At 37.6% G+C, this 18,611-nt stretch overlaps 1 protein-coding gene across 1 annotated transcript in view; it reads right to left on the bottom strand.

The window, feature by feature from the left end:
- The window catches only part of dnm3a (dynamin 3a), a 46,272-nt gene that overhangs the window by 24,356 nt on the left and 3,305 nt on the right, over positions 1–18,611 (bottom strand). The window contains exons 3-14 of the mRNA XM_079583849.1: positions 10,879–10,952; positions 9,060–9,209; positions 7,983–8,186; positions 7,762–7,860; positions 6,335–6,495; positions 6,081–6,223; positions 5,738–5,873; positions 5,562–5,629; positions 5,172–5,310; positions 3,754–3,840; positions 3,530–3,600; positions 3,391–3,442 (exon numbers count right to left, since the gene is read on the bottom strand). Coding sequence (XP_079439975.1) covers positions 3,391–3,442; positions 3,530–3,600; positions 3,754–3,840; positions 5,172–5,310; positions 5,562–5,629; positions 5,738–5,873; positions 6,081–6,223; positions 6,335–6,495; positions 7,762–7,860; positions 7,983–8,186; positions 9,060–9,209; positions 10,879–10,952 — 1,384 coding nt within the window. The remainder of the gene's footprint in view (positions 1–3,390; positions 3,443–3,529; positions 3,601–3,753; positions 3,841–5,171; positions 5,311–5,561; positions 5,630–5,737; positions 5,874–6,080; positions 6,224–6,334; positions 6,496–7,761; positions 7,861–7,982; positions 8,187–9,059; positions 9,210–10,878; positions 10,953–18,611) is intronic.

Below are 18,611 nucleotides of genomic sequence, written 5' to 3'. Positions count from 1 at the left end.
GGAAATATGAGTCATTTTCTGGCTGATTTAGGCTGATCTTGACTTTCAAAACAGTTTTATCCTGTGAGTCATTCATTCAGTTCAGCAACATTATGAACAGTTGTCATTTGGAAGTAGTATGAACTATTATTCTCAAATTGCAAACAATGTATTGATTTCACTTTAAAAAGTAAAAATACGATGAAGATGAAGAGATGAAATGCAGCAACAAAAAAGGTTGCTATGATGCATGCATGATGATCATCAGCCTAAAATATTCCCATAACATAGATTAAAATAAAGTAACTCTTGTACAAATCTTGTACAAAAGTATTGCTTCACCAACCATTTCAATCAAACCTCCAAAAACAACAACAACAACAACAACAACAACAAATACAATAAAACACAAAAACATTCTCTTTATTTTGTGACTGTACCAACTTCAAGTTTGCAGCATGCAACATTTTTTTTAATAATCAGAAATTGTAAACTCACACACACAGGCCAAATGAACTGAGATCAAAGAGGAGTTTGAGATTCCAAAGGTTTTTTTGTTTTTTTACATTAGCTCTCGCATACGCAAGCCGTTTACTTGTGTACTGTACAGGGCTGCAAACCTTAAGGAGGTTCATTCACAGACAGTACGCTATAAAAACAGAATTATAGCACAGTGATTCGGAGACATTAAAATGATGAATAGGAGGATAAATGAAGCAGATAATTAATAGTAAAAGGTTTCAGGATGTGGTTTAAGATTTCAGACTGTTACTTTACAAGATACTGCTGGGCAAATCAGGATTCAGAATACGAGTCCAAAGGTCAACTGAGTCATGTTTTGGACTGTTGTGTATCTAAACTGATTGAAACGTCTTAAGGGAAGTGTAGTGCATGAAAAACACACTGTACAACAACGTTTAGGGAGTGTTTTAGTCATAAAAATCTGAATTTCTGAGTCCCAGAATGTCTTTGATTTATGTGCCGGCAGCACCAGACAAAGGGTGGAAAAGAAAGCGGCGAAGAGGAAGACATCGTTTTGCTGTGTTCAGAGGCATACAGGCTTTCTGACATACATAGACACAAACACAAAACTATGTGACGCTGGTAGACAGTAGGTAAGGCTTACAGACACTGGACTCGTACAATTTGACTGGGTGGAGGAGGGGCAGCACCCTAAAACATCAGCAGAGAGGAGAGAATAAAACCATTAAGGTGGCACGGGCATCTCTCCTGGCACGCTGGCACTCCACATTGATTCCCTCAATCCAAAAAATGTGTTATCATATTACTAAACTCTAAAAATACCATACCATTTTCTAAGCAATGGAAGGTTTAAGTTAGTAAAGATTAGACATGTAGAGCCAAAAGCAACCATGCAGCACAGTGAGCGCTCAATGAATGTGTTACTCACCATGTGAGTGTGTGCAGGAGATATGAACATTAACAATCTTTTAAGAATTACAGGAATGCTTCAGATTCAATACTAGTCCAGCTCTATTACCAATGAAAATCATTTTGACACCATCTGCCTTTAAAAAACATCTTTTTGCAGTCATGCGCACAAAATGAAAGTGAGGCCAAATGTGTTTTTTGAGCTGTAATGTTGTCTAAATCATTATTTTAGTATTCATCTTATCACACATCTAAAATTTAAATTGTGGCTATATTTTTGAAAATGTATGTTTTAACATTTATTCCAGTTGCTCTATAGACTGCCACTGTGAGTGCATCATTGTACAGTACATACACTACCATTCAAAATTTCGGGATTGGTAAGATTTAAGAAAAAAAAAATTGTAAAAACAGTGGTAACACTTTACAATAAGGGTGCACTAATATGCATTACTTCATTCTTAACTAACGCACAGATAATATTGAATTAATCTATGACTTCATTAATGATATTCATTAATGATTACCGCATCTGCAACTAATAAAGAGTCTATTTGATTATTAGATTAAGTCATATATGACTTACTATTAATTAAATGTCATCATGGATTAATTCCCATCCATCATTAACTAAAGCTGTAGTAAAGCAATTTGTTAATTATCAAAATGGGTTAAAGCCATTGATTTTAATTTCCAGCGATCTGTTTTAATGAATCATTAGCAGAGATATCAATGATTAAAGATTCAAGCTAGTATTACTTTCTTTTTTCTTTTTAAAATGAACTTGATTAGTTCAAATTATTGATCCTGGAAAATTCCTCTAACATGGACATCAAAGATGGGAAAGAGCAACGTACACTGGAATGGACTGAAATGTTTGTCCTTAGGATCATGTGATCAAGTTTTAGTGAAGAGCACAACCGTGGGGCAGAAGGGAAGCAAAAATGCCATTCAAAATCTCCTCTGGGAAATTGATTTTAAGCCTATAAACCTTTTGAAACAGACCTACCATTAAAAAAAAATTGTGTTTAATACCCGGTGAAGCACTACAATTACTGAAAAACTGCAATAATACAAACAGAGGCTCGAGGGCTCTGAAGGTGCAGTCAGATTTACCGTTGTTCGGCAAATTTCGAAGTGGATGTAGGAATCCACATGATCGGGAATTTCCCCATGCAAATTTTGTAATGGAATTCTTCACATTGACTAACAGAAAGCTTCTTGGTTTGAAAGTGATTGTTGTGTGAGCTTTTCTTGCATACCATGTATTAGAAGATAGGCAATACATTGGTGAGCCACCTAAAAACTGCTCAGTCAAATGGATAAAAAGAATGAGAAATGTACTTCCACAACCAAGGCCACGAAAAAAGTGGGCAGCCATTGTTGAGCTCTACTGGGCTCATAATTGTTAAGAGCCATTTTCAGCAGTAACTATAACTCTACTGCTAAACAAATGGGGCCATGAAAGCTTGTTACGGAATAGGGGCAACAAAAAGTCATCAGAGAGGCAGAACCTGCAACATGTTCTTGGATCGACATCTTTGTTGATCCTGGAACAACTTTCCGATCAACCAATCCGATTTGTGGGACACGTTTACAGTTTATGTCAAGTTTTCCCTCACAACCAGAGTTAGATGCTTCTACATCTGTTATTTACCCATCATTCCTGCTGATTTTAGGGATAAGTTATGGGTAAGGTTAGGTTTAGGGGTAGGGAGAAGGTTAGGGCAAAATTTTCGTACAGGAATGTTGTTCTAGGATCAACTAAATATGTTGACCCAGGAATGCGTCTAACTCGGCAAAATCAGGACGTGATTTTGAGAGTGAGAGAGAGAGAAAAAAGAATATTAATTTACAGCACAAAACACAAATGTTAGACATACACATAAGCCACATATCTGATGTGAGACAGATGAACAAGAGAGCAACAGAGCTTGAGCAGAAAAGAGATTCCCCGATTTGTGATCTATACCAGGTTCATACAGTATCAACAGTTGTTCATAAAACACTTCGACTCACCTGGTTCCCTGCTGAAGGCTTCTTACACGTTGGATTGGTTTTCTGTTGAGCGCTAAAAGAAAATGTGTAAAAGGAGAGAAATCTCTCATCATGTCATTCATTTTGTGTTTTATTTCTGTCATTGTCATTAAAACCTTACTTTGCGAATCCGATAAAATCTTCATGGTTTGTGTTGATGTAAGAGAGCTGAATCTCTAGTGAGAGCAAAACCTGTTCAGTGAACAAACACACACATATGCACAACAAGATACAACACAAAACCATAATTTGTAATTAAAATGCTGATAATGTTAATTTCATTCATAACTAAACTGTCCCTAATAGTGATTCATTTGATTGGTTGTGTGCAGGTATCAGTCTGACCTGGTCTTTGGCTTGACTCTCTCGTTCTCGAATGTGTGTGGTCACTATTGTCTCAGTCTCCTCCCGTAGTTTTGGAAAGATCTCTAACTGAGGACACACACACACACACACACACACACACACAGAATAAAAAGTTAGAATAAATAAATAAAACAACATTACCACCACCCTCTTTACTGGTTTAATTAAAGTTCCTTGTCTTATTATCCTTTGTGAAAAAAGAATGTTTCATTGCATATAATGTGAGCTGTTCAACTAGTCTAAATTTAAGAAACCCCTAGAAAACAGTAAAAAAAAAAAAAAAAAAAAAAAAAAAAAAAAACATAGTGTGTACATTTAAGATAAGCTACTTAATTTATTACTCCGATATCTAAATATGATACTAAATCCCACAGAAAAAAGGGCTTCTATTGAGGGCTGTGTTAACAGTAAAACGTCCGTCATTTAACGTATTTTAGAAACACGGATGAATACAAAATGTTTTCTGACATTTTGACAAAAAACACAAGCAAAAACAAAATTCAAACTAGCCCGTCGAATTAAATTTTACATCCTCTCTCTGTGCGCACATCCATGTGAGAGAGAGCTCGCGCAGCACTGATACAACGGTACTTTTTAACTCTCAGGTGCACTTCAATCATTTCTGACCGAAAAATTGTCTGTTTTGAATTTTTAAAAATCACAGCTTTATCAGAATGTTACGAAATTTGGTGACTTTTATGGCATTAGGTATGTGAACACACAAAAAATGAAGGTATGATTCGAGCAGACTAAGTGGTCATAAAAAAATTTGTCACACTTTTGCTCTTTGGTAAAAAATGACCGACCATAGGAAATGAATGGGATACTGACAAAAACAAAAAAATTCTCTACAAATCAGCAACAATGCAGAACAAAAAGTGCTCAGCAATGAAGGGGTGAAACTCTAAAACATCAATAGTGAAAAACATAACATAATTAATAATTATAATTTATATATAATGCTTAAAAAGTATAATAATATAAATAATAATAAGCTTTGATAAAGCATTACTGTTTATTTTTGTAATTTTTTTATTGAATTGTAATGTTACCTGTAACAAAATGCTTTCTCTGTATTCAGGTTTGACTGTAGTAATAATGCAAAAACGTGTACACTTCACATAAAATTTATTAAAAACATTTTTATAAACCTTGGCAAAAAGTATTATTTGAGAATTTAATTTCACGTATTTTGACCTCAAAGTACGCTAGTACGATTTGGTCACTCTAAACTATGCAAAAAACCTGGTGATGTCTATGTGCACACGCAGTCCTCAAATCAAACAACAGCAAAAGAAGAAGAATTCGACCAATCATAGCGCTGGGTTAATTCCCCAAATACAGAGCCATATAGAGAATACACCATACCATTCACTCAGTATAAGAGTATGTTGTACCTTGTTGGTACACTGTTGTACTGTGTTGATGAGCTCCTGGATCACCATGTCTACACACTTGAGACACGGCCCTTTAAGTTTCACAATCTGTTTCTTCACTATGGCTTCAAAGGCCATATCGGGTGTGAACAGTCCAGTCCTGGATCAGCAAGAGAGGAGAGAAAATTAAGCACGGTGAGACATAACAAAATATGAACTTGCATTCTGAACATGAAAATAATTGGATAAAAAGATTAAGAAGGAGGGGCAAAAGAAGACATAGAGAGAGGCACCATGTATGAAAATATAACCTGTTTATTTCTTAAGGTTAGCAAACATTTTAAGTTCAAGTTGACTGCCAAAATTTGCTGAGTGCCCTTTTAAATAAGTTAACATATGTTGGTGACATACCTGATGCCATGGATGTTTTTAATAGCGTAACTGATCTCCCTTCGTAACTCTTTCTCATCAAACTCCATCTGATGTAGAGCAACATAAACAGGACATCAGCATGAGCTCTGATTTCTGAGCTCTGAATGTCATTTGATTTTTTTACTGTATTAATCAATTAATCTTGAACAAACCACCTTAACAAGCTCAAAGGGGAAACGCTCGTGAAAGACACGGTTGATTTTGGCTCCTCCTGAAAGCTGCACCGTGTCCACCTGATCCCCAGATCCCTCGATCCGCTTCTCAAAATCCAGCCCAAAGTGCTGTATCAACCTGGAGAACAAATGGACAGCATGTGTTTGTGTGTGTGGCCTCTTCAGTTTTGGTCTTATCTACAATGTGTTTGTGTTTAGGCAGTAAACAAAAGTCTTATTTATTGCGATAAAGACTAGTGTGTTTGCGTCCATGTTTGTTTGCGTTTATCTGTGCGTGTGTATTTATTCTCTGAATTAGAGTGAGTTTATGTGTGTGTGAACCCACTGCATTAAGGCCTTGGTCTTGCGTGAGGGGTCATCCAGGTTCAAATACTTGTACTCTTCTGCCTCCTTATCCAGCGAGAAAAGCTGAGTCTGTAATTGACTACGTAACGCTGGTAATGAGTCACGGATGTGGTTTGTAAGTTGCTACGGAGACAAAAAAGAGAAAAAAATACAATTAAAGCTATCATTTCCATCTGTGGGCTCTCATGTATTTCACACATGTGGTAATTCTTGTAATGTTCTCTGTCTTGTCACCTGGTTGAGGAGCCTCTGTAAGTACGGAGTGCCCATGCAGTCTGCCATGTGTCGGTATGCAGGATGTGACTTGAAGAATCGTTTCTCTGCACCCAGAGCTGCACTGATGTCCTTTTTTCCATCGATGTCCTTCTGACCACGGTTTACCACACCAATATAACCTGTAGCCACAACAGGGATACAGAGTAGAGGGGGGAAAGTTTCTTTCTTTCAGATACATTGTTTTACAATGTTTTACAATGTTTGTTTCTCTTTGTTTTCGAGAAAAGTAATCAAGAGAATTATCTTGTAGAACCTGCTGTGAAAAATGTGACCTAATTTTCTCATATTGAAATAGCTAACAGGATACTGAACTAAGTCACATTATTTGATAAGATTTTATATATATATATATATATATATATATATTTGTTTTGCATTGGAGTACCAACCAATTTACACTGATTTACATTTTACTGGGGTGCATAGAATAAAAACATTTTAAAAGCAATTTTGCTTTAATGAAACTAAAACATCACACTTATAACATTATGTGATGTGATGTAGTTTTCTAAAATGGTTTTGAATTTGATCATTTGTCCATGCACTTCTTTCATTTTTTTCAATCGTATTATCATCTTCTTTTTTTACACATAATAAAATGTGATATAATCTTACAAACCATTGTTAGTATTACCGGTACATTTTGTCTACACCAGCCGCAGTGATTCTAAACTAGGAGGCCTCAGCAACCTCTTAATGGGGCCTTAAAATGAATTAAAATAAGACAAAATATTTTATAAAATATTTTATTCACCTAAACAACTGTTTTCTTCTTTGAAGAACTAGAATAACTTAATTTTAAACGTGCAATTTATAGACCTGGAAACGCCATGTAAATGAATAAAATCTTAAAACACAATGGGGGGTTTTCATAAAGAATACATATTTCCCTAGTTATGCCTATATATATATATATATATATATATATATATATATATATATATTCTCTCTAAAATATTTTATTTGGTAGAAATTGTGAGTAAGCATTTTTTCTTCTTCAATTTACTCGTCCTTAAACCTTAAACAGTAATTCATGAACAACTGTCATGTAACATTCATGTAAATTAATTGGTTAAAAAGAGTGATGCCTAAAGTACAGTCAGCTCCTAAAACTTCTGGATTTCTGAAATGTACAACTATAAGTCAGACTGTATCCGATCTGCATAAATGACTGATGAATAGGATTTTTAGAGTGCCTTAACTCGTCCATGGCTGGACTTCTGTGTGTCTAATGCATTAAGGCAGCAGCAGGAAGCATGAAGACTCAGCACCTGGCCCTGTTTTAGCCACTATAGCCTACAGCAGACTTGCTTGGCAGTGGCCCAGGTCTTATACCAAACTGCACAGGCCTCTACTAACAGCACATTTCTACATGTGTGCTGTACCTCTGCGAAGTGGCAGTAACCTGTTCTCCAGCACGTCCCTGACATCTGTGCCCTTGTCCACCAGATCCAGCTTAGTGATCACGCCAATGGTGCGATGGCCTGACAGGAAGATCACGCAAAGCAGGAAGGAAAAACAAGAAGGAAAAACATTATGATGATGTGAATGGGCCAAAAGGGGATATAATTGAGGACAGATATGAACCATAATTGTTCTTTCCCACCCTGCGGATCCACGTCTTTGGCCAGTTTAAGAGCATCGGAGTTAGCCAGATCCATGTTAGCGGGTGTGACGGCAAGGATGAGACAATTCTCTCTGCAGATGAACTGCATGATCATGTCTCTGATCTGGTATTCAATGTCAGGAGGCTGATCTCCCACTGGTACTTTAGTTATGCCTGGAAGATCTATCAGAGTCAAGTTCAAAACTGCAGAAAGAAAATGAGAAAAACAAAGACAGAGATATTTGGCCAGAGATACTTCTAGGAAAGAAAAAAATCTAAATGAGATCTCTCCGAGGCATGGACAACATTAAAAGGAGAGCAAATATACCTTTACAATTTTTTTTTTTATTATTTTTTTATAAATTAATTTATTCAGCAAGGACACATTAAACTGAAAAGTTCATCAAAAAGTAAAGACATTTATAATGTAACAAAATATTTCTATTTCAAATAAATGCTCTTCTTTTTAACCTTCAATTCCTTTAAGAATCCATTAAAAAAATGTATCACGGTTTCCACAAAAATATTAAGCAGCACTGTTTATTATCAACTGTTTTCAACAATGATAATAATGAAATGTTTCAGCAGCAAATCAGCTGTTGAATATTCAGCTTTGCCATCACAGCAAAAAGCTACATTGTAAAATATATTAAAGTAGAAAACCGTTTTAATATGTGTTTTTGATGAAAATAAAAAGTAAGTAAGGGATAATGTATAGCGAGGCGGTTGTTATAGCGAATACAACCCCGACAGGCTGATCGGGTCTTGAATAAGCCTGAAGGGGTTGTATTCACTATAACAACCGCCTCGCTATACGTTATCCCGCTAATTACATGGCTTCCTACCAAATAAATTATTAATTTGACACAAAATATTAATTTAAAAAGGAGTTTATTGATTTTAAAACGATTGTATTGCTTCCGTTGAAGAACACCGTGTCCATGGCAACGCTCTGTTTTTCATGGCAACGGTTTGTTATACTTAGCAGCGGTCTGTTATCAAGAAATAACAGACCGCATTCTAAATTAGAATGTAATAATGTACATTAATGAATTACTTGTTTTCTGACAATAATACCATTTGGAGAGTAGACACGAAGGTTGATGGGAATGGAGGATATTCCCTTATTTGTTCCCGTGACTCTGTCTGTCTCTGCTTCAATCTCCAGTCGGACATCATCAAAGTCTGTAAACTTCTTTCCTTTACAGTGCAGAAACTCTGCATGCTCTGTAGTGGAGAACGGAAAGTACGAATTAGAAAAGTAGAAGATGATAGGGCCTTAAGGAGTTGACAGCGCAACAGTTTGTAATTCATGAAATTCCAAGATCTGTCAGTTCTCCACTCTCCATACACTGACTGATTTTAATCTTAACAGAGGAGACACTGACCTCTAGTGCTCAATGCACATACTCCATTGACCACACGATATAGGCTTTTAAAATTGAAAATTAATAATTTTAGTTTATCGACATATTAAAAAAAAAAAAAAGGTTCAAAACTATGTTTAACTGGCTTTGTATGATTAGACCTTATATACCCATTGAAGTAGCCAAATCTTCTGTGTGCAATGATTTTTCTTCTTCACATTTATAGTATTGTGTGATAATTTGATGTCAGGGTACGTTTATACCACAATATACTAAAAACGGAAAAGTTTTTGAAAAGTTTTGTGTATAGACAACAGCATTGTCAAAAAAAAATCTGTGTCCACAAGAACGACTAAAAACGCTGTATTATGCTGTCAGGCCAGTGAACATGTAATACGCATCCGCATTACGTGTTATGTGGAAAGCTGATGAACCCAAGCGCAGACAGTATGTAACACACAATGTTTAATTAAAGACAAAAACAGGGAAAAACAAAACCCACGAGGGGGCAAAACAAGATAGGACTATGGTGACTAACTAGACAAAGATACTGACTAAATATTTAAAGACAAACAACTGATACAAGAAAAGACAATTACTCTAGACAGGTTACTCACAAACTTGACACGGATTGACAATGAACCGACACAGGTTAAATGACGAGACAACGCAAGCACACAGCCCAAACACAAGGCCATGTGCTTGCACACAAAACATGGGTCTGTCATGATCCTGCCTCAAGACTAGAGAAAATCAAGGACACGAGGGCAGAATCATGACATTACGTCACTGTTTTTGCCGTTTACACAGAGACGATATCGATAACGGTCTCTATTCACTTGGATTAGAAGTCAATGACATGGCATTATTCTAAAAAACATTTATTGTAAAGAAAACTTTTTTTGTAAAGAATTTTTTTTACAAATGTATTATTTTTGAAATGTGTAAATGGTTTATCTTCTAAAGTTATTTGTCAATTAATTAAAAGAAACAAGAAGAAAGGGGAGTTACTATAAGGGTGCATAAATCTAAATAATTGTAGTGTACAAAGATGGAGAACAAGCTTTTGTGCAGTCATCATTTTCAGTGAAGGGATTTAACAACAGATTTAAAAGGCAAACAATTGAAAAAAATCTCTTCAGCTTTGCCTGGCTTTGTGATAATTGGTTAAATGGTTATTTGTTGAATGTGTGTATTTTTATTGTATTACTGTGGTTTAAATGTTAGATTGTTTGTTGGTTGTAATATTTTTAGATCCGTAGTAAAAGCCCAACTAAAATGTAGTATCCTACACTGTTGTCACATGAACTCAGCAAGTGATATATTTACTTCAAAGGTGGAATCTATTTTTAAAAAATAATTTTTAATGCAATGTTGTGTAATAATAAAATAAAATAAAAAGTTTAAAAAACTGCACTTGTATACATATATATTGAGTTATATTGACATATTCCAAACAACGTTTTGGTACCTGATCACTAATTAAGTACCACAACCAAAATGTGTGTGCATGTGAGTCTCACTCATACCTGTAGTTGAACTGATGAGCTGAAGGACAAGTGGTCTCCTTGTAACAATTCCTGAGCCTCTAGGCAGGAAATCTCTGAAAATATAGCATTGATCATTATGTCAACAACAAAAAAGTCACTCATGAGTAGTAAACACCTTGTGCAAGCCAAAATACAATTCTCCTTCCAAAAAAATATACACATAAAACTTCCCCCACATGATACACGGACATGATACCTCTGAGGCAGAGTGCCAGAGACTCTGTCATTGCATACTTGGATTAGTCCAGTTTTACAGTGAAACCATAAACCTTGTCCCACCTCCTCACACCCTTCATGACCCTCATACTCTGATATTTATGGCACGTTTGCACACAACTTGTACAGGCCTGCACATTTACACATGAGTTGTGGGTGAAAGTAGTCAATTCAGAATCCAGTCCAGTTCATTTTCACCATCTATTTGCAGATCAGACGAGTGCACTCTATAAATAAAACAGTCCAGATGAGGAACTGCAGCTGGACTTTAAACCTACCGCTGTTTAAAGTGCAGAGAAATATATAAATAACCCACATCTTAGTTTGATTACCCCCAAAAAAGTGTCAACACCATCATAGTTTTTCAGATCGTGGCTGATTCAATGAGGACCTATTTGTCTTAGAAACTATTTAAATTTTTGTTCTTTATCCAATCTATTTCGAAAGTCGCAACAATACAATGATGGGAAAAGTTTGACTTTTCCATGGAAAATGTGTTTTCCACTTGGTCTGATAAATCCCAGGCTTGAAATGAAGTGTGTGCGGATCTAAAACAGAACTATTTCCCAAAATAGAGGGGAAAGTCCCACTGGATTAGACCTAGTTAAAGGCATCCAGGGAGGAGGCCAGAATGCAGGTAGAAGCTACATAAAGTGTATAGCATAGACTGCTGCAGTGATGACGTATTTTTGTAGGCCATCCCGGAAGTTAACATCACCCTGGTTCCCTCGACAAAAACCCAATAGGATTATTCCATTAGCCTAAGGATTATTGGCTCTATGACCCCCCCCCCTCCCCCCCCCCCCCCCCCCCCAAAAAAAAGCTAAACTAAGGGTATAAACAAACCATGGTCACATGACTTTAACATCACCATCGTTAAAGGGATACTTCACCTCTGTAAAGATGAATGTGTATTTAAAATGGCGACTGCAGAAAGCAAAAGCCGAATCCCGGACATTTTGGACGATCTCGACGGCCGGACATGCCCGGGAAAAAGAGGATGGTAACCCCTACTACTCAGCTTTCTCCACAGAATAAGAACCTGTTAGCTTAGCTTCCAAAAAAAGATTGATTGACACTATTTGTACATTCTGTGAGTGAGATCCCACCCTCTATGGGCGGGTTGAAAACATGCGGATCTAGCGCCTTCTACTGGCTGTAGTTTTTAGCCTCTGGCAAAAAAATCCTCCGATGACGCAAAATGACGATTTTTGCGTCACCGGAGGATTTTTTACAGACAAAAAATACATAAATCTCTCGTCTCAGGGGGATATGAGGGAGGGAAGCACGGTAATTTGAAAATACTACAGTTTTTCTACTGATACAAAGCTTAATGCTAAATCCTGAAGTATCCCTTTAAGCTTCCGACAACTCTTTCAGTCTTTATTAAAAAACATTTTCACTGAAAATTTGAGTTAGAATAGTTTGCAAGAGAGCACAATTTTTAAACACAAAGAGGCTGTGAGAGCGGACTTGTCAGTAGAGGAGTTCTCCTGTTCAGCGTGATGACGTTTAATGTCCCCAAAAAACTCTGTAGTCCCATTTAGGCACTTGGTAGCAAAAGCCTTTTTCAAGACAAGTAAAAGCTTTAAAGGAGGTATTCACAAGGAGGTATTACTGATGTATTTTATGTTTTTATGAATGAAACGTGAAATTATTTTGTGCCTATGATGCACTAAAAACCTACTGACTTCAGGATGATGGAACTGGGTCACTCGTTTACAGGTTTTTGCCTACAAAAATACATCATCCCTGCAGCACTGCTACTAGGCTACAGATAGAAAAAGAAAATCATCATAGTCAACTGAATCATCATATTTCCACAAACTGTTGGTAGCGGTTGCTAAGGCGACTATTAGTATTGCTCATAATGAGGGTTTGACATTTGTACAAACCACTAAGCCCTAAGTAAAGGCCCTGATATACTTCAAGAGAAATCAAAGAACAAACTGATGTGACATCATTTTGAACAAAATCAGGTTAAAACAAAGTTCTTTGGAGTTTGTGTTGCGAGTTTGAAACAGCTTGCTAGCGAACTTTCCTGAAAAGTTTGCGCCGGCTGGTAAACACTTCCGTACTACCATTGGTTAGTGGCGATTACATAATAGGCAGGTGTGCGCTGAGGCTTTTTTCACATGGAAATCTTCTCTGGTTAATTTTTTCTGTTCAGTCAGACATCCGTGACAAAAACATGAACACACTGGAGAACCGCTTTATAGTTGAAAATGGAGTTGTACTTCTAATGAAATGAGACGAAATGAGAAGAATGAAAAATAACTTCGCTATGAGTATATTGGGGCCTTAAGTATTGAACATATTTTAGCCATGAAACTACAGTATATGAACAAGCCAGCCTGTGGTATTTAGCTTGAACTTTCACCTAGGCAGTGACTCATCTGTGTGTTTGACACATGGCTCACTCTTCTACAACAATGTCCTTTACATTCCCAGTCATTCCCAATACTTACCCTTGACCTCCACTTTCTAACCCCTTAACAAAGCCCCTCTTGACTCAACTGCTGCAGCCTCATCTTCTCCCCCTTGTCCTTCCTTTCTTCTTCACTATCTGCTTATTTCACCCTGTCCCTCCCCCAGTACCCAGCATGCATTACTGTAGTAAACAGACACAGTAATGATGAATTGAGCACTGCCAATGTGTAACATTGCATTAATGTTTACACATTTCAGCGGGTGTTTAAGTAAGCATTTCCAGATTGATTAAAGCATTAGCTTAAGAAAAAAGTAACATTCTGTCATTATTCTGTTAAGCTCCAAAACTGGCCAAAAGCACCATAAAAAAGCACAGCCTGTGTGGTGGAAGAAGGAGTGGAGACTGAGGTAGATTGGGAGCCAGGGCGGAGCAGACAAAGTTAGTAACCAGGGTGGAGCCGGCTGGGCAGGTGCAGAGCTGAAGACCACCAAGGCGGAGCCGAAGACCATTTCAGTGGAGCTGGCAGAACTAGAAATCCCCACGGCAGGGCAGACGGAGCCGAAGACCACTTCAGCAGAGTAGGCGAAACTGTAGATCCCCACGGTAAAGCAAGTAGAGCTGAAGACCACAACAGTGAAGCAAGTAGAGCTGAAGACCACAACGGTGGAGCTAGTGGGGCTGATGACCACCATGGCTAAACAGGTGGAACTAGAGACCACCGCGGCGGCGATGGAGTTCATAGATGACCTCTGTGGTCGTGTCAGGGCAGGCAGGAAGTTCAGGGATGACCTCCGTGGTCATGTCAGAGTCAATAGAGTGCATAGGTGACTCATGATCGGCCTCCGCCAGTTTTGAATGCTTTAAGACAGCCTTAGTGGCTTCAGGTCCGGCGTCCAAGGCGGCTGAAAACTCTGGAGTGGCAGCCATGAAGGCTGTGGCAACCATGACGTGAAGAGGCTCTATATTTTCTAAATATAATGCGTTTTTTAAATCATAATAATAACAACTTTATTTAATGATACAAGTATAAAATATCATAAATATGTAATATAGTAGGCCTACACATAATTAGCAAAATACTCTCTATAGCTTTTTTTTTCTAGCCAAAATAACGTGCTATATATCATGGTCATTAAATGGCTTTCCTGAGGTAAATGTTAGTGACATAATTGGTCTCCAGCTGTTATATTGACCTCTTTGCGCGGTTGAAAAACACTGATTGGTTGATATTATGTATGAGGAATACATTTCAGTAAGTTGCGTGAGAGCGTGTGAAAAGTGACAATTGTGACAGTCTCACGGTCAATGCGTGAGAGTTGGCTCTTTTACTTCAGGCAGAGACTGGCAATGAGTCTGATCTTCAAAAGAGACAAGTTTACTAATATTAGTCTCGAATTTCCCCGGCTGAAGATAAATGCTCTGCTATGATTTTGTAAATGGACCGTTTTGAGAATACATGAAGCAGAGTTGAAGGGCAAGCAGGGTTGGCAGCAGAAAGGTAAACGTTGGATGAATCATATAATTTAGGGGATCATTAAGATTTCCTACTTTTAGCACTACTTTTGATGACACGACGTCCACTCGCTATAACCTCCTCACCCACAGGAAATCGATAAAACCCTACACCTTTTGCTGTATATCAGGCAGCGCAACCCCCAAACACAACACGTTTTTATCATTGTTTCAACTTTGATCAACAACAATGTTTTTAACTATGTAACTGTTACAGTAGCCGGCTGGATCTCTTCAGTTCACTGGATCACTACTCCACCTGGAAGTATCTTGGTGTATTGTTTACATTACAAACATTCTGAAATGCCGTATAGCTTTTCCAAACTTTGTATTGATGCTCTTCTTACATTACTTTTATGTTTTCCTCTGGATGAATCGTTTGTGTTGTAGTGTTGCTAATTTGTATGTCACTTTTTTAGTAAAAGTGTCTGGCTGTCTGCTAAAATTATAAATGCAAATGTAATGTAAACCAGTGTGACAATCTGGGAAATTCCTCAACAACAAAAAAAGATTACAAATACATCAGCAACATTTTATTTCTGCATTTTGTCATGTCATCTATAGTCATGTAAAATTCAACTACATCCTCTTCTAAACCAAAGCACTACGCTCCCTCTATCAGTGAGATCCCATTTCACTAACCCATTTCTCCAGGCATCTCTGGTGTTCCACTGACTGGCAGTGATACTGAGATCACAGATGGCTGAGGGTGCAGTGCTCTCCATTCATATATAACCCATTGCTATGGATACATGTACTCATTTTTTGCTGGACATGAGCTCTAAGTAGGCCATCATATGACTGTCTGCACCGCATAAGTTAATTCTGGTGCATAAATGAAAACCATTTGCAACTCATTGTACAGTATTTCAGCTGAGCAATTTACATTAAAAACAGAGGCAGACCACATAATTATATGGTCAGGTGTTCTGAAGCATGGAGAAACATTTTGATTTGAGTGATAGCCAGGTCATGGTTTTGATTCCCATGGAATGCAAGAACTGATTGGAAATAAATTAAAGTGTACCTATTATGCTTTTTTCAGATATTATCTTTCGCAGTGTGTAATATAGCTGTTTGTAAATGTAAAAGGTCTGCAAAGTTTTAAAGATCAAAAGTGCACGACAAACAAAGTTATTGTCTCCTTATTCAAACAATCGATTCTAAAGTTCTGAAATGAGTCTCAAATTCTGTTACATACCTACATAACAATGTAACAAATTTGCATAATAACAGCCTATGGTCTTCATTGGCTGCCCACAAACAATGTCTACTTTGACCCGCCCACCAATCAGAGCAGAGTAGCTTGCGGAAATGAGGGGTTTAATGAGACTGAATCTGAAAAAAAAAAAAATGTTTTTAGAATCTTTGAGAAATTAGGTTTTGTGCAGTGTACATTATAAGAAAATGTAAGGTTTTTTTTTTTTACTTTGAGTGCATGTAAACCTATTGTAGGAGACCTCCAAAACAAAATTAGGAATCTTTAAAAAGGGCATAATGGGGGCAGTTTAAATTCTGTTCAAGTCGCATGGGATAAAACTGTCTGCCAAATGCATAAATGTAAACTGTGAGTTTGTAGCATTCTTCTAGTCTTACTCAAACAGAAGAGCATGGCGCTAGAAATGCCAAGGTCATGGGTTTGAATTTAATTTGAGATGTGGGCATTGCACTCAAAAAATGAATATGAGCTTTCAGTTGATTGTGGAGGGGCGGGGTTTAAACATAATAAATTATTAGAGAAGTTTAGCACACATTATCAGAGAAAAGTCTGTCATTTTGACAGGAAGATCAAGTCATGACATTTTGATTAAAGTTTACAGAGTCAAAAAATAAAATAAAAAATAAATGTAAACATGGATGAATGATTCCCAATAAGATCAATGACATGCATTTATAGGGTACATTTTTAATTTTGTGCTGACTTTAAGTATCTAAGGGTGGTCTAAGTACAGTGCACTTTAAAGGGATCATATAATGGTACATGCACTTTTACAAGTTGATTGTAGTACTGAAATGTGTGTTGGCAGTGCCTGTACACAAACATCATATAATGATAAAAATCCATCCAGTGGTTTAAAAAAAAATCTCCTTATATGTTTTCTCGTCTCAAATCGAGCTGTCTGACCGTGTGACGTCACACGGTCGGACGCCCCTCCCACGATTGCTAATTGACAGCAGCATTTCAACACAGACCCGCCCTGAGCAAGCTATCATCATAGTCTGGCATTGTTGACACGCTGGAGCAGAATGGTGTCTAAGCGATTGTGGTGTTCTGCTCTTGTGTGTAATAATGAACACAGTGGTCATTTTGATGTTCCTAAATCCGAACCGCTGAAGACGCGGTTGGCTGAGTTTTGTGGCTGAGTTTTGTTTTCGAAGGGAATATTCCCCACGATCAACGTCAATGCTTTCATGTTTGTGCGAATCATTTATCCCCAGACTGCTTTATAAACGAGGGTCAGTAACGTTATAAAGCAAGTTTTGCTAAGAAGCTGATCCTGAAAAAATAATCGGTACCAACTATTCGTGTTCCTGCTGCACCTCCAGAAGAAGTGAGTGTAAAGTTTTATTCATCACTGACAAGCTTACATTTACCGAAAAAAAGTTTTTCATGACCATTAGCTGTAACATCAATCTGTCAATGAACTAATGTATACATCAGTAAACACATAGCGTTTGTATCTCACTACTCTACCCTGCCAGTACATATAAAGATAGATCAAAGTGACATTACGTTACCCACCATTCAGAAACGTCCTGTTCAAGCCTTAATTGTCGAACTTCTTCGGGGCCGGCATCTTGTTACGGGTCCGACTCCGGTTCAAATTGATACGGTTGCACAGATGTGTCCTCAGAGACTCCCGCAGCCATTCTTTCTCCAAAATATACCCTCAACTGTTGTCAAGCCAACACTCCATGTGTGTTGTGTCAAAACCATAGACTGTAAAAAATATGGACGTAGTGTCCGTGACGTCACCTGTAGGTTTCTGAAAAGCATTTTTGAAGCCTAAAGTGGGCGGAGCCGGCCGTCGCCATCTTGGCCCCGCGTCACCGCTCGTCACTCCCGGATAACAGAATATGGGCAAAGAGGCGGAGCTGAGGAACCGGGCTATCTGAAACCACGCCCACCTAGCGCGACGTTATGGAGTTAGCTCCATGGTTAGCGCGCAGGCTTGGGAGCTAATGCTATGCTACTCACAGTACCAAGTCTGCAACTGCACAGGGGCTCGCGCTAAAGTGACACTGACAGTTGATAATTAAAATCAGAATGCCAATTAAAAAGGTCCTGTTTTTGCCCTTCGAAATATTATAATATTTAAAAGACATAGCTACAAGTGAGACTGTGTATCGTGATTATGTACAGCTATTCTGCTAGTTGAAAATGTATTATGCAGTAACTTTACAATATTACTCTGAGAGTGTGTGTGTCCGTGATTATGTGCATACATGTCAGTCGATCTTTTATTACAGTCTATGGTCCGTCAGCGCGGCATCGCTCGTCAAGTTCGTAGAGAGCTTTATTATTCAGTCCACTTTAAATTCTGATTTTGGC

This window comes from Phoxinus phoxinus, assembly GCF_949152265.1.
Source record: "Phoxinus phoxinus genome assembly, chromosome: 16".
NCBI classification, from domain to species: domain Eukaryota; kingdom Metazoa; phylum Chordata; class Actinopteri; order Cypriniformes; family Leuciscidae; genus Phoxinus; species Phoxinus phoxinus.
The sequence above is the reverse complement of the archived record's forward strand: the minus strand, read 5'-3'. Positions and strand labels throughout refer to the sequence as shown.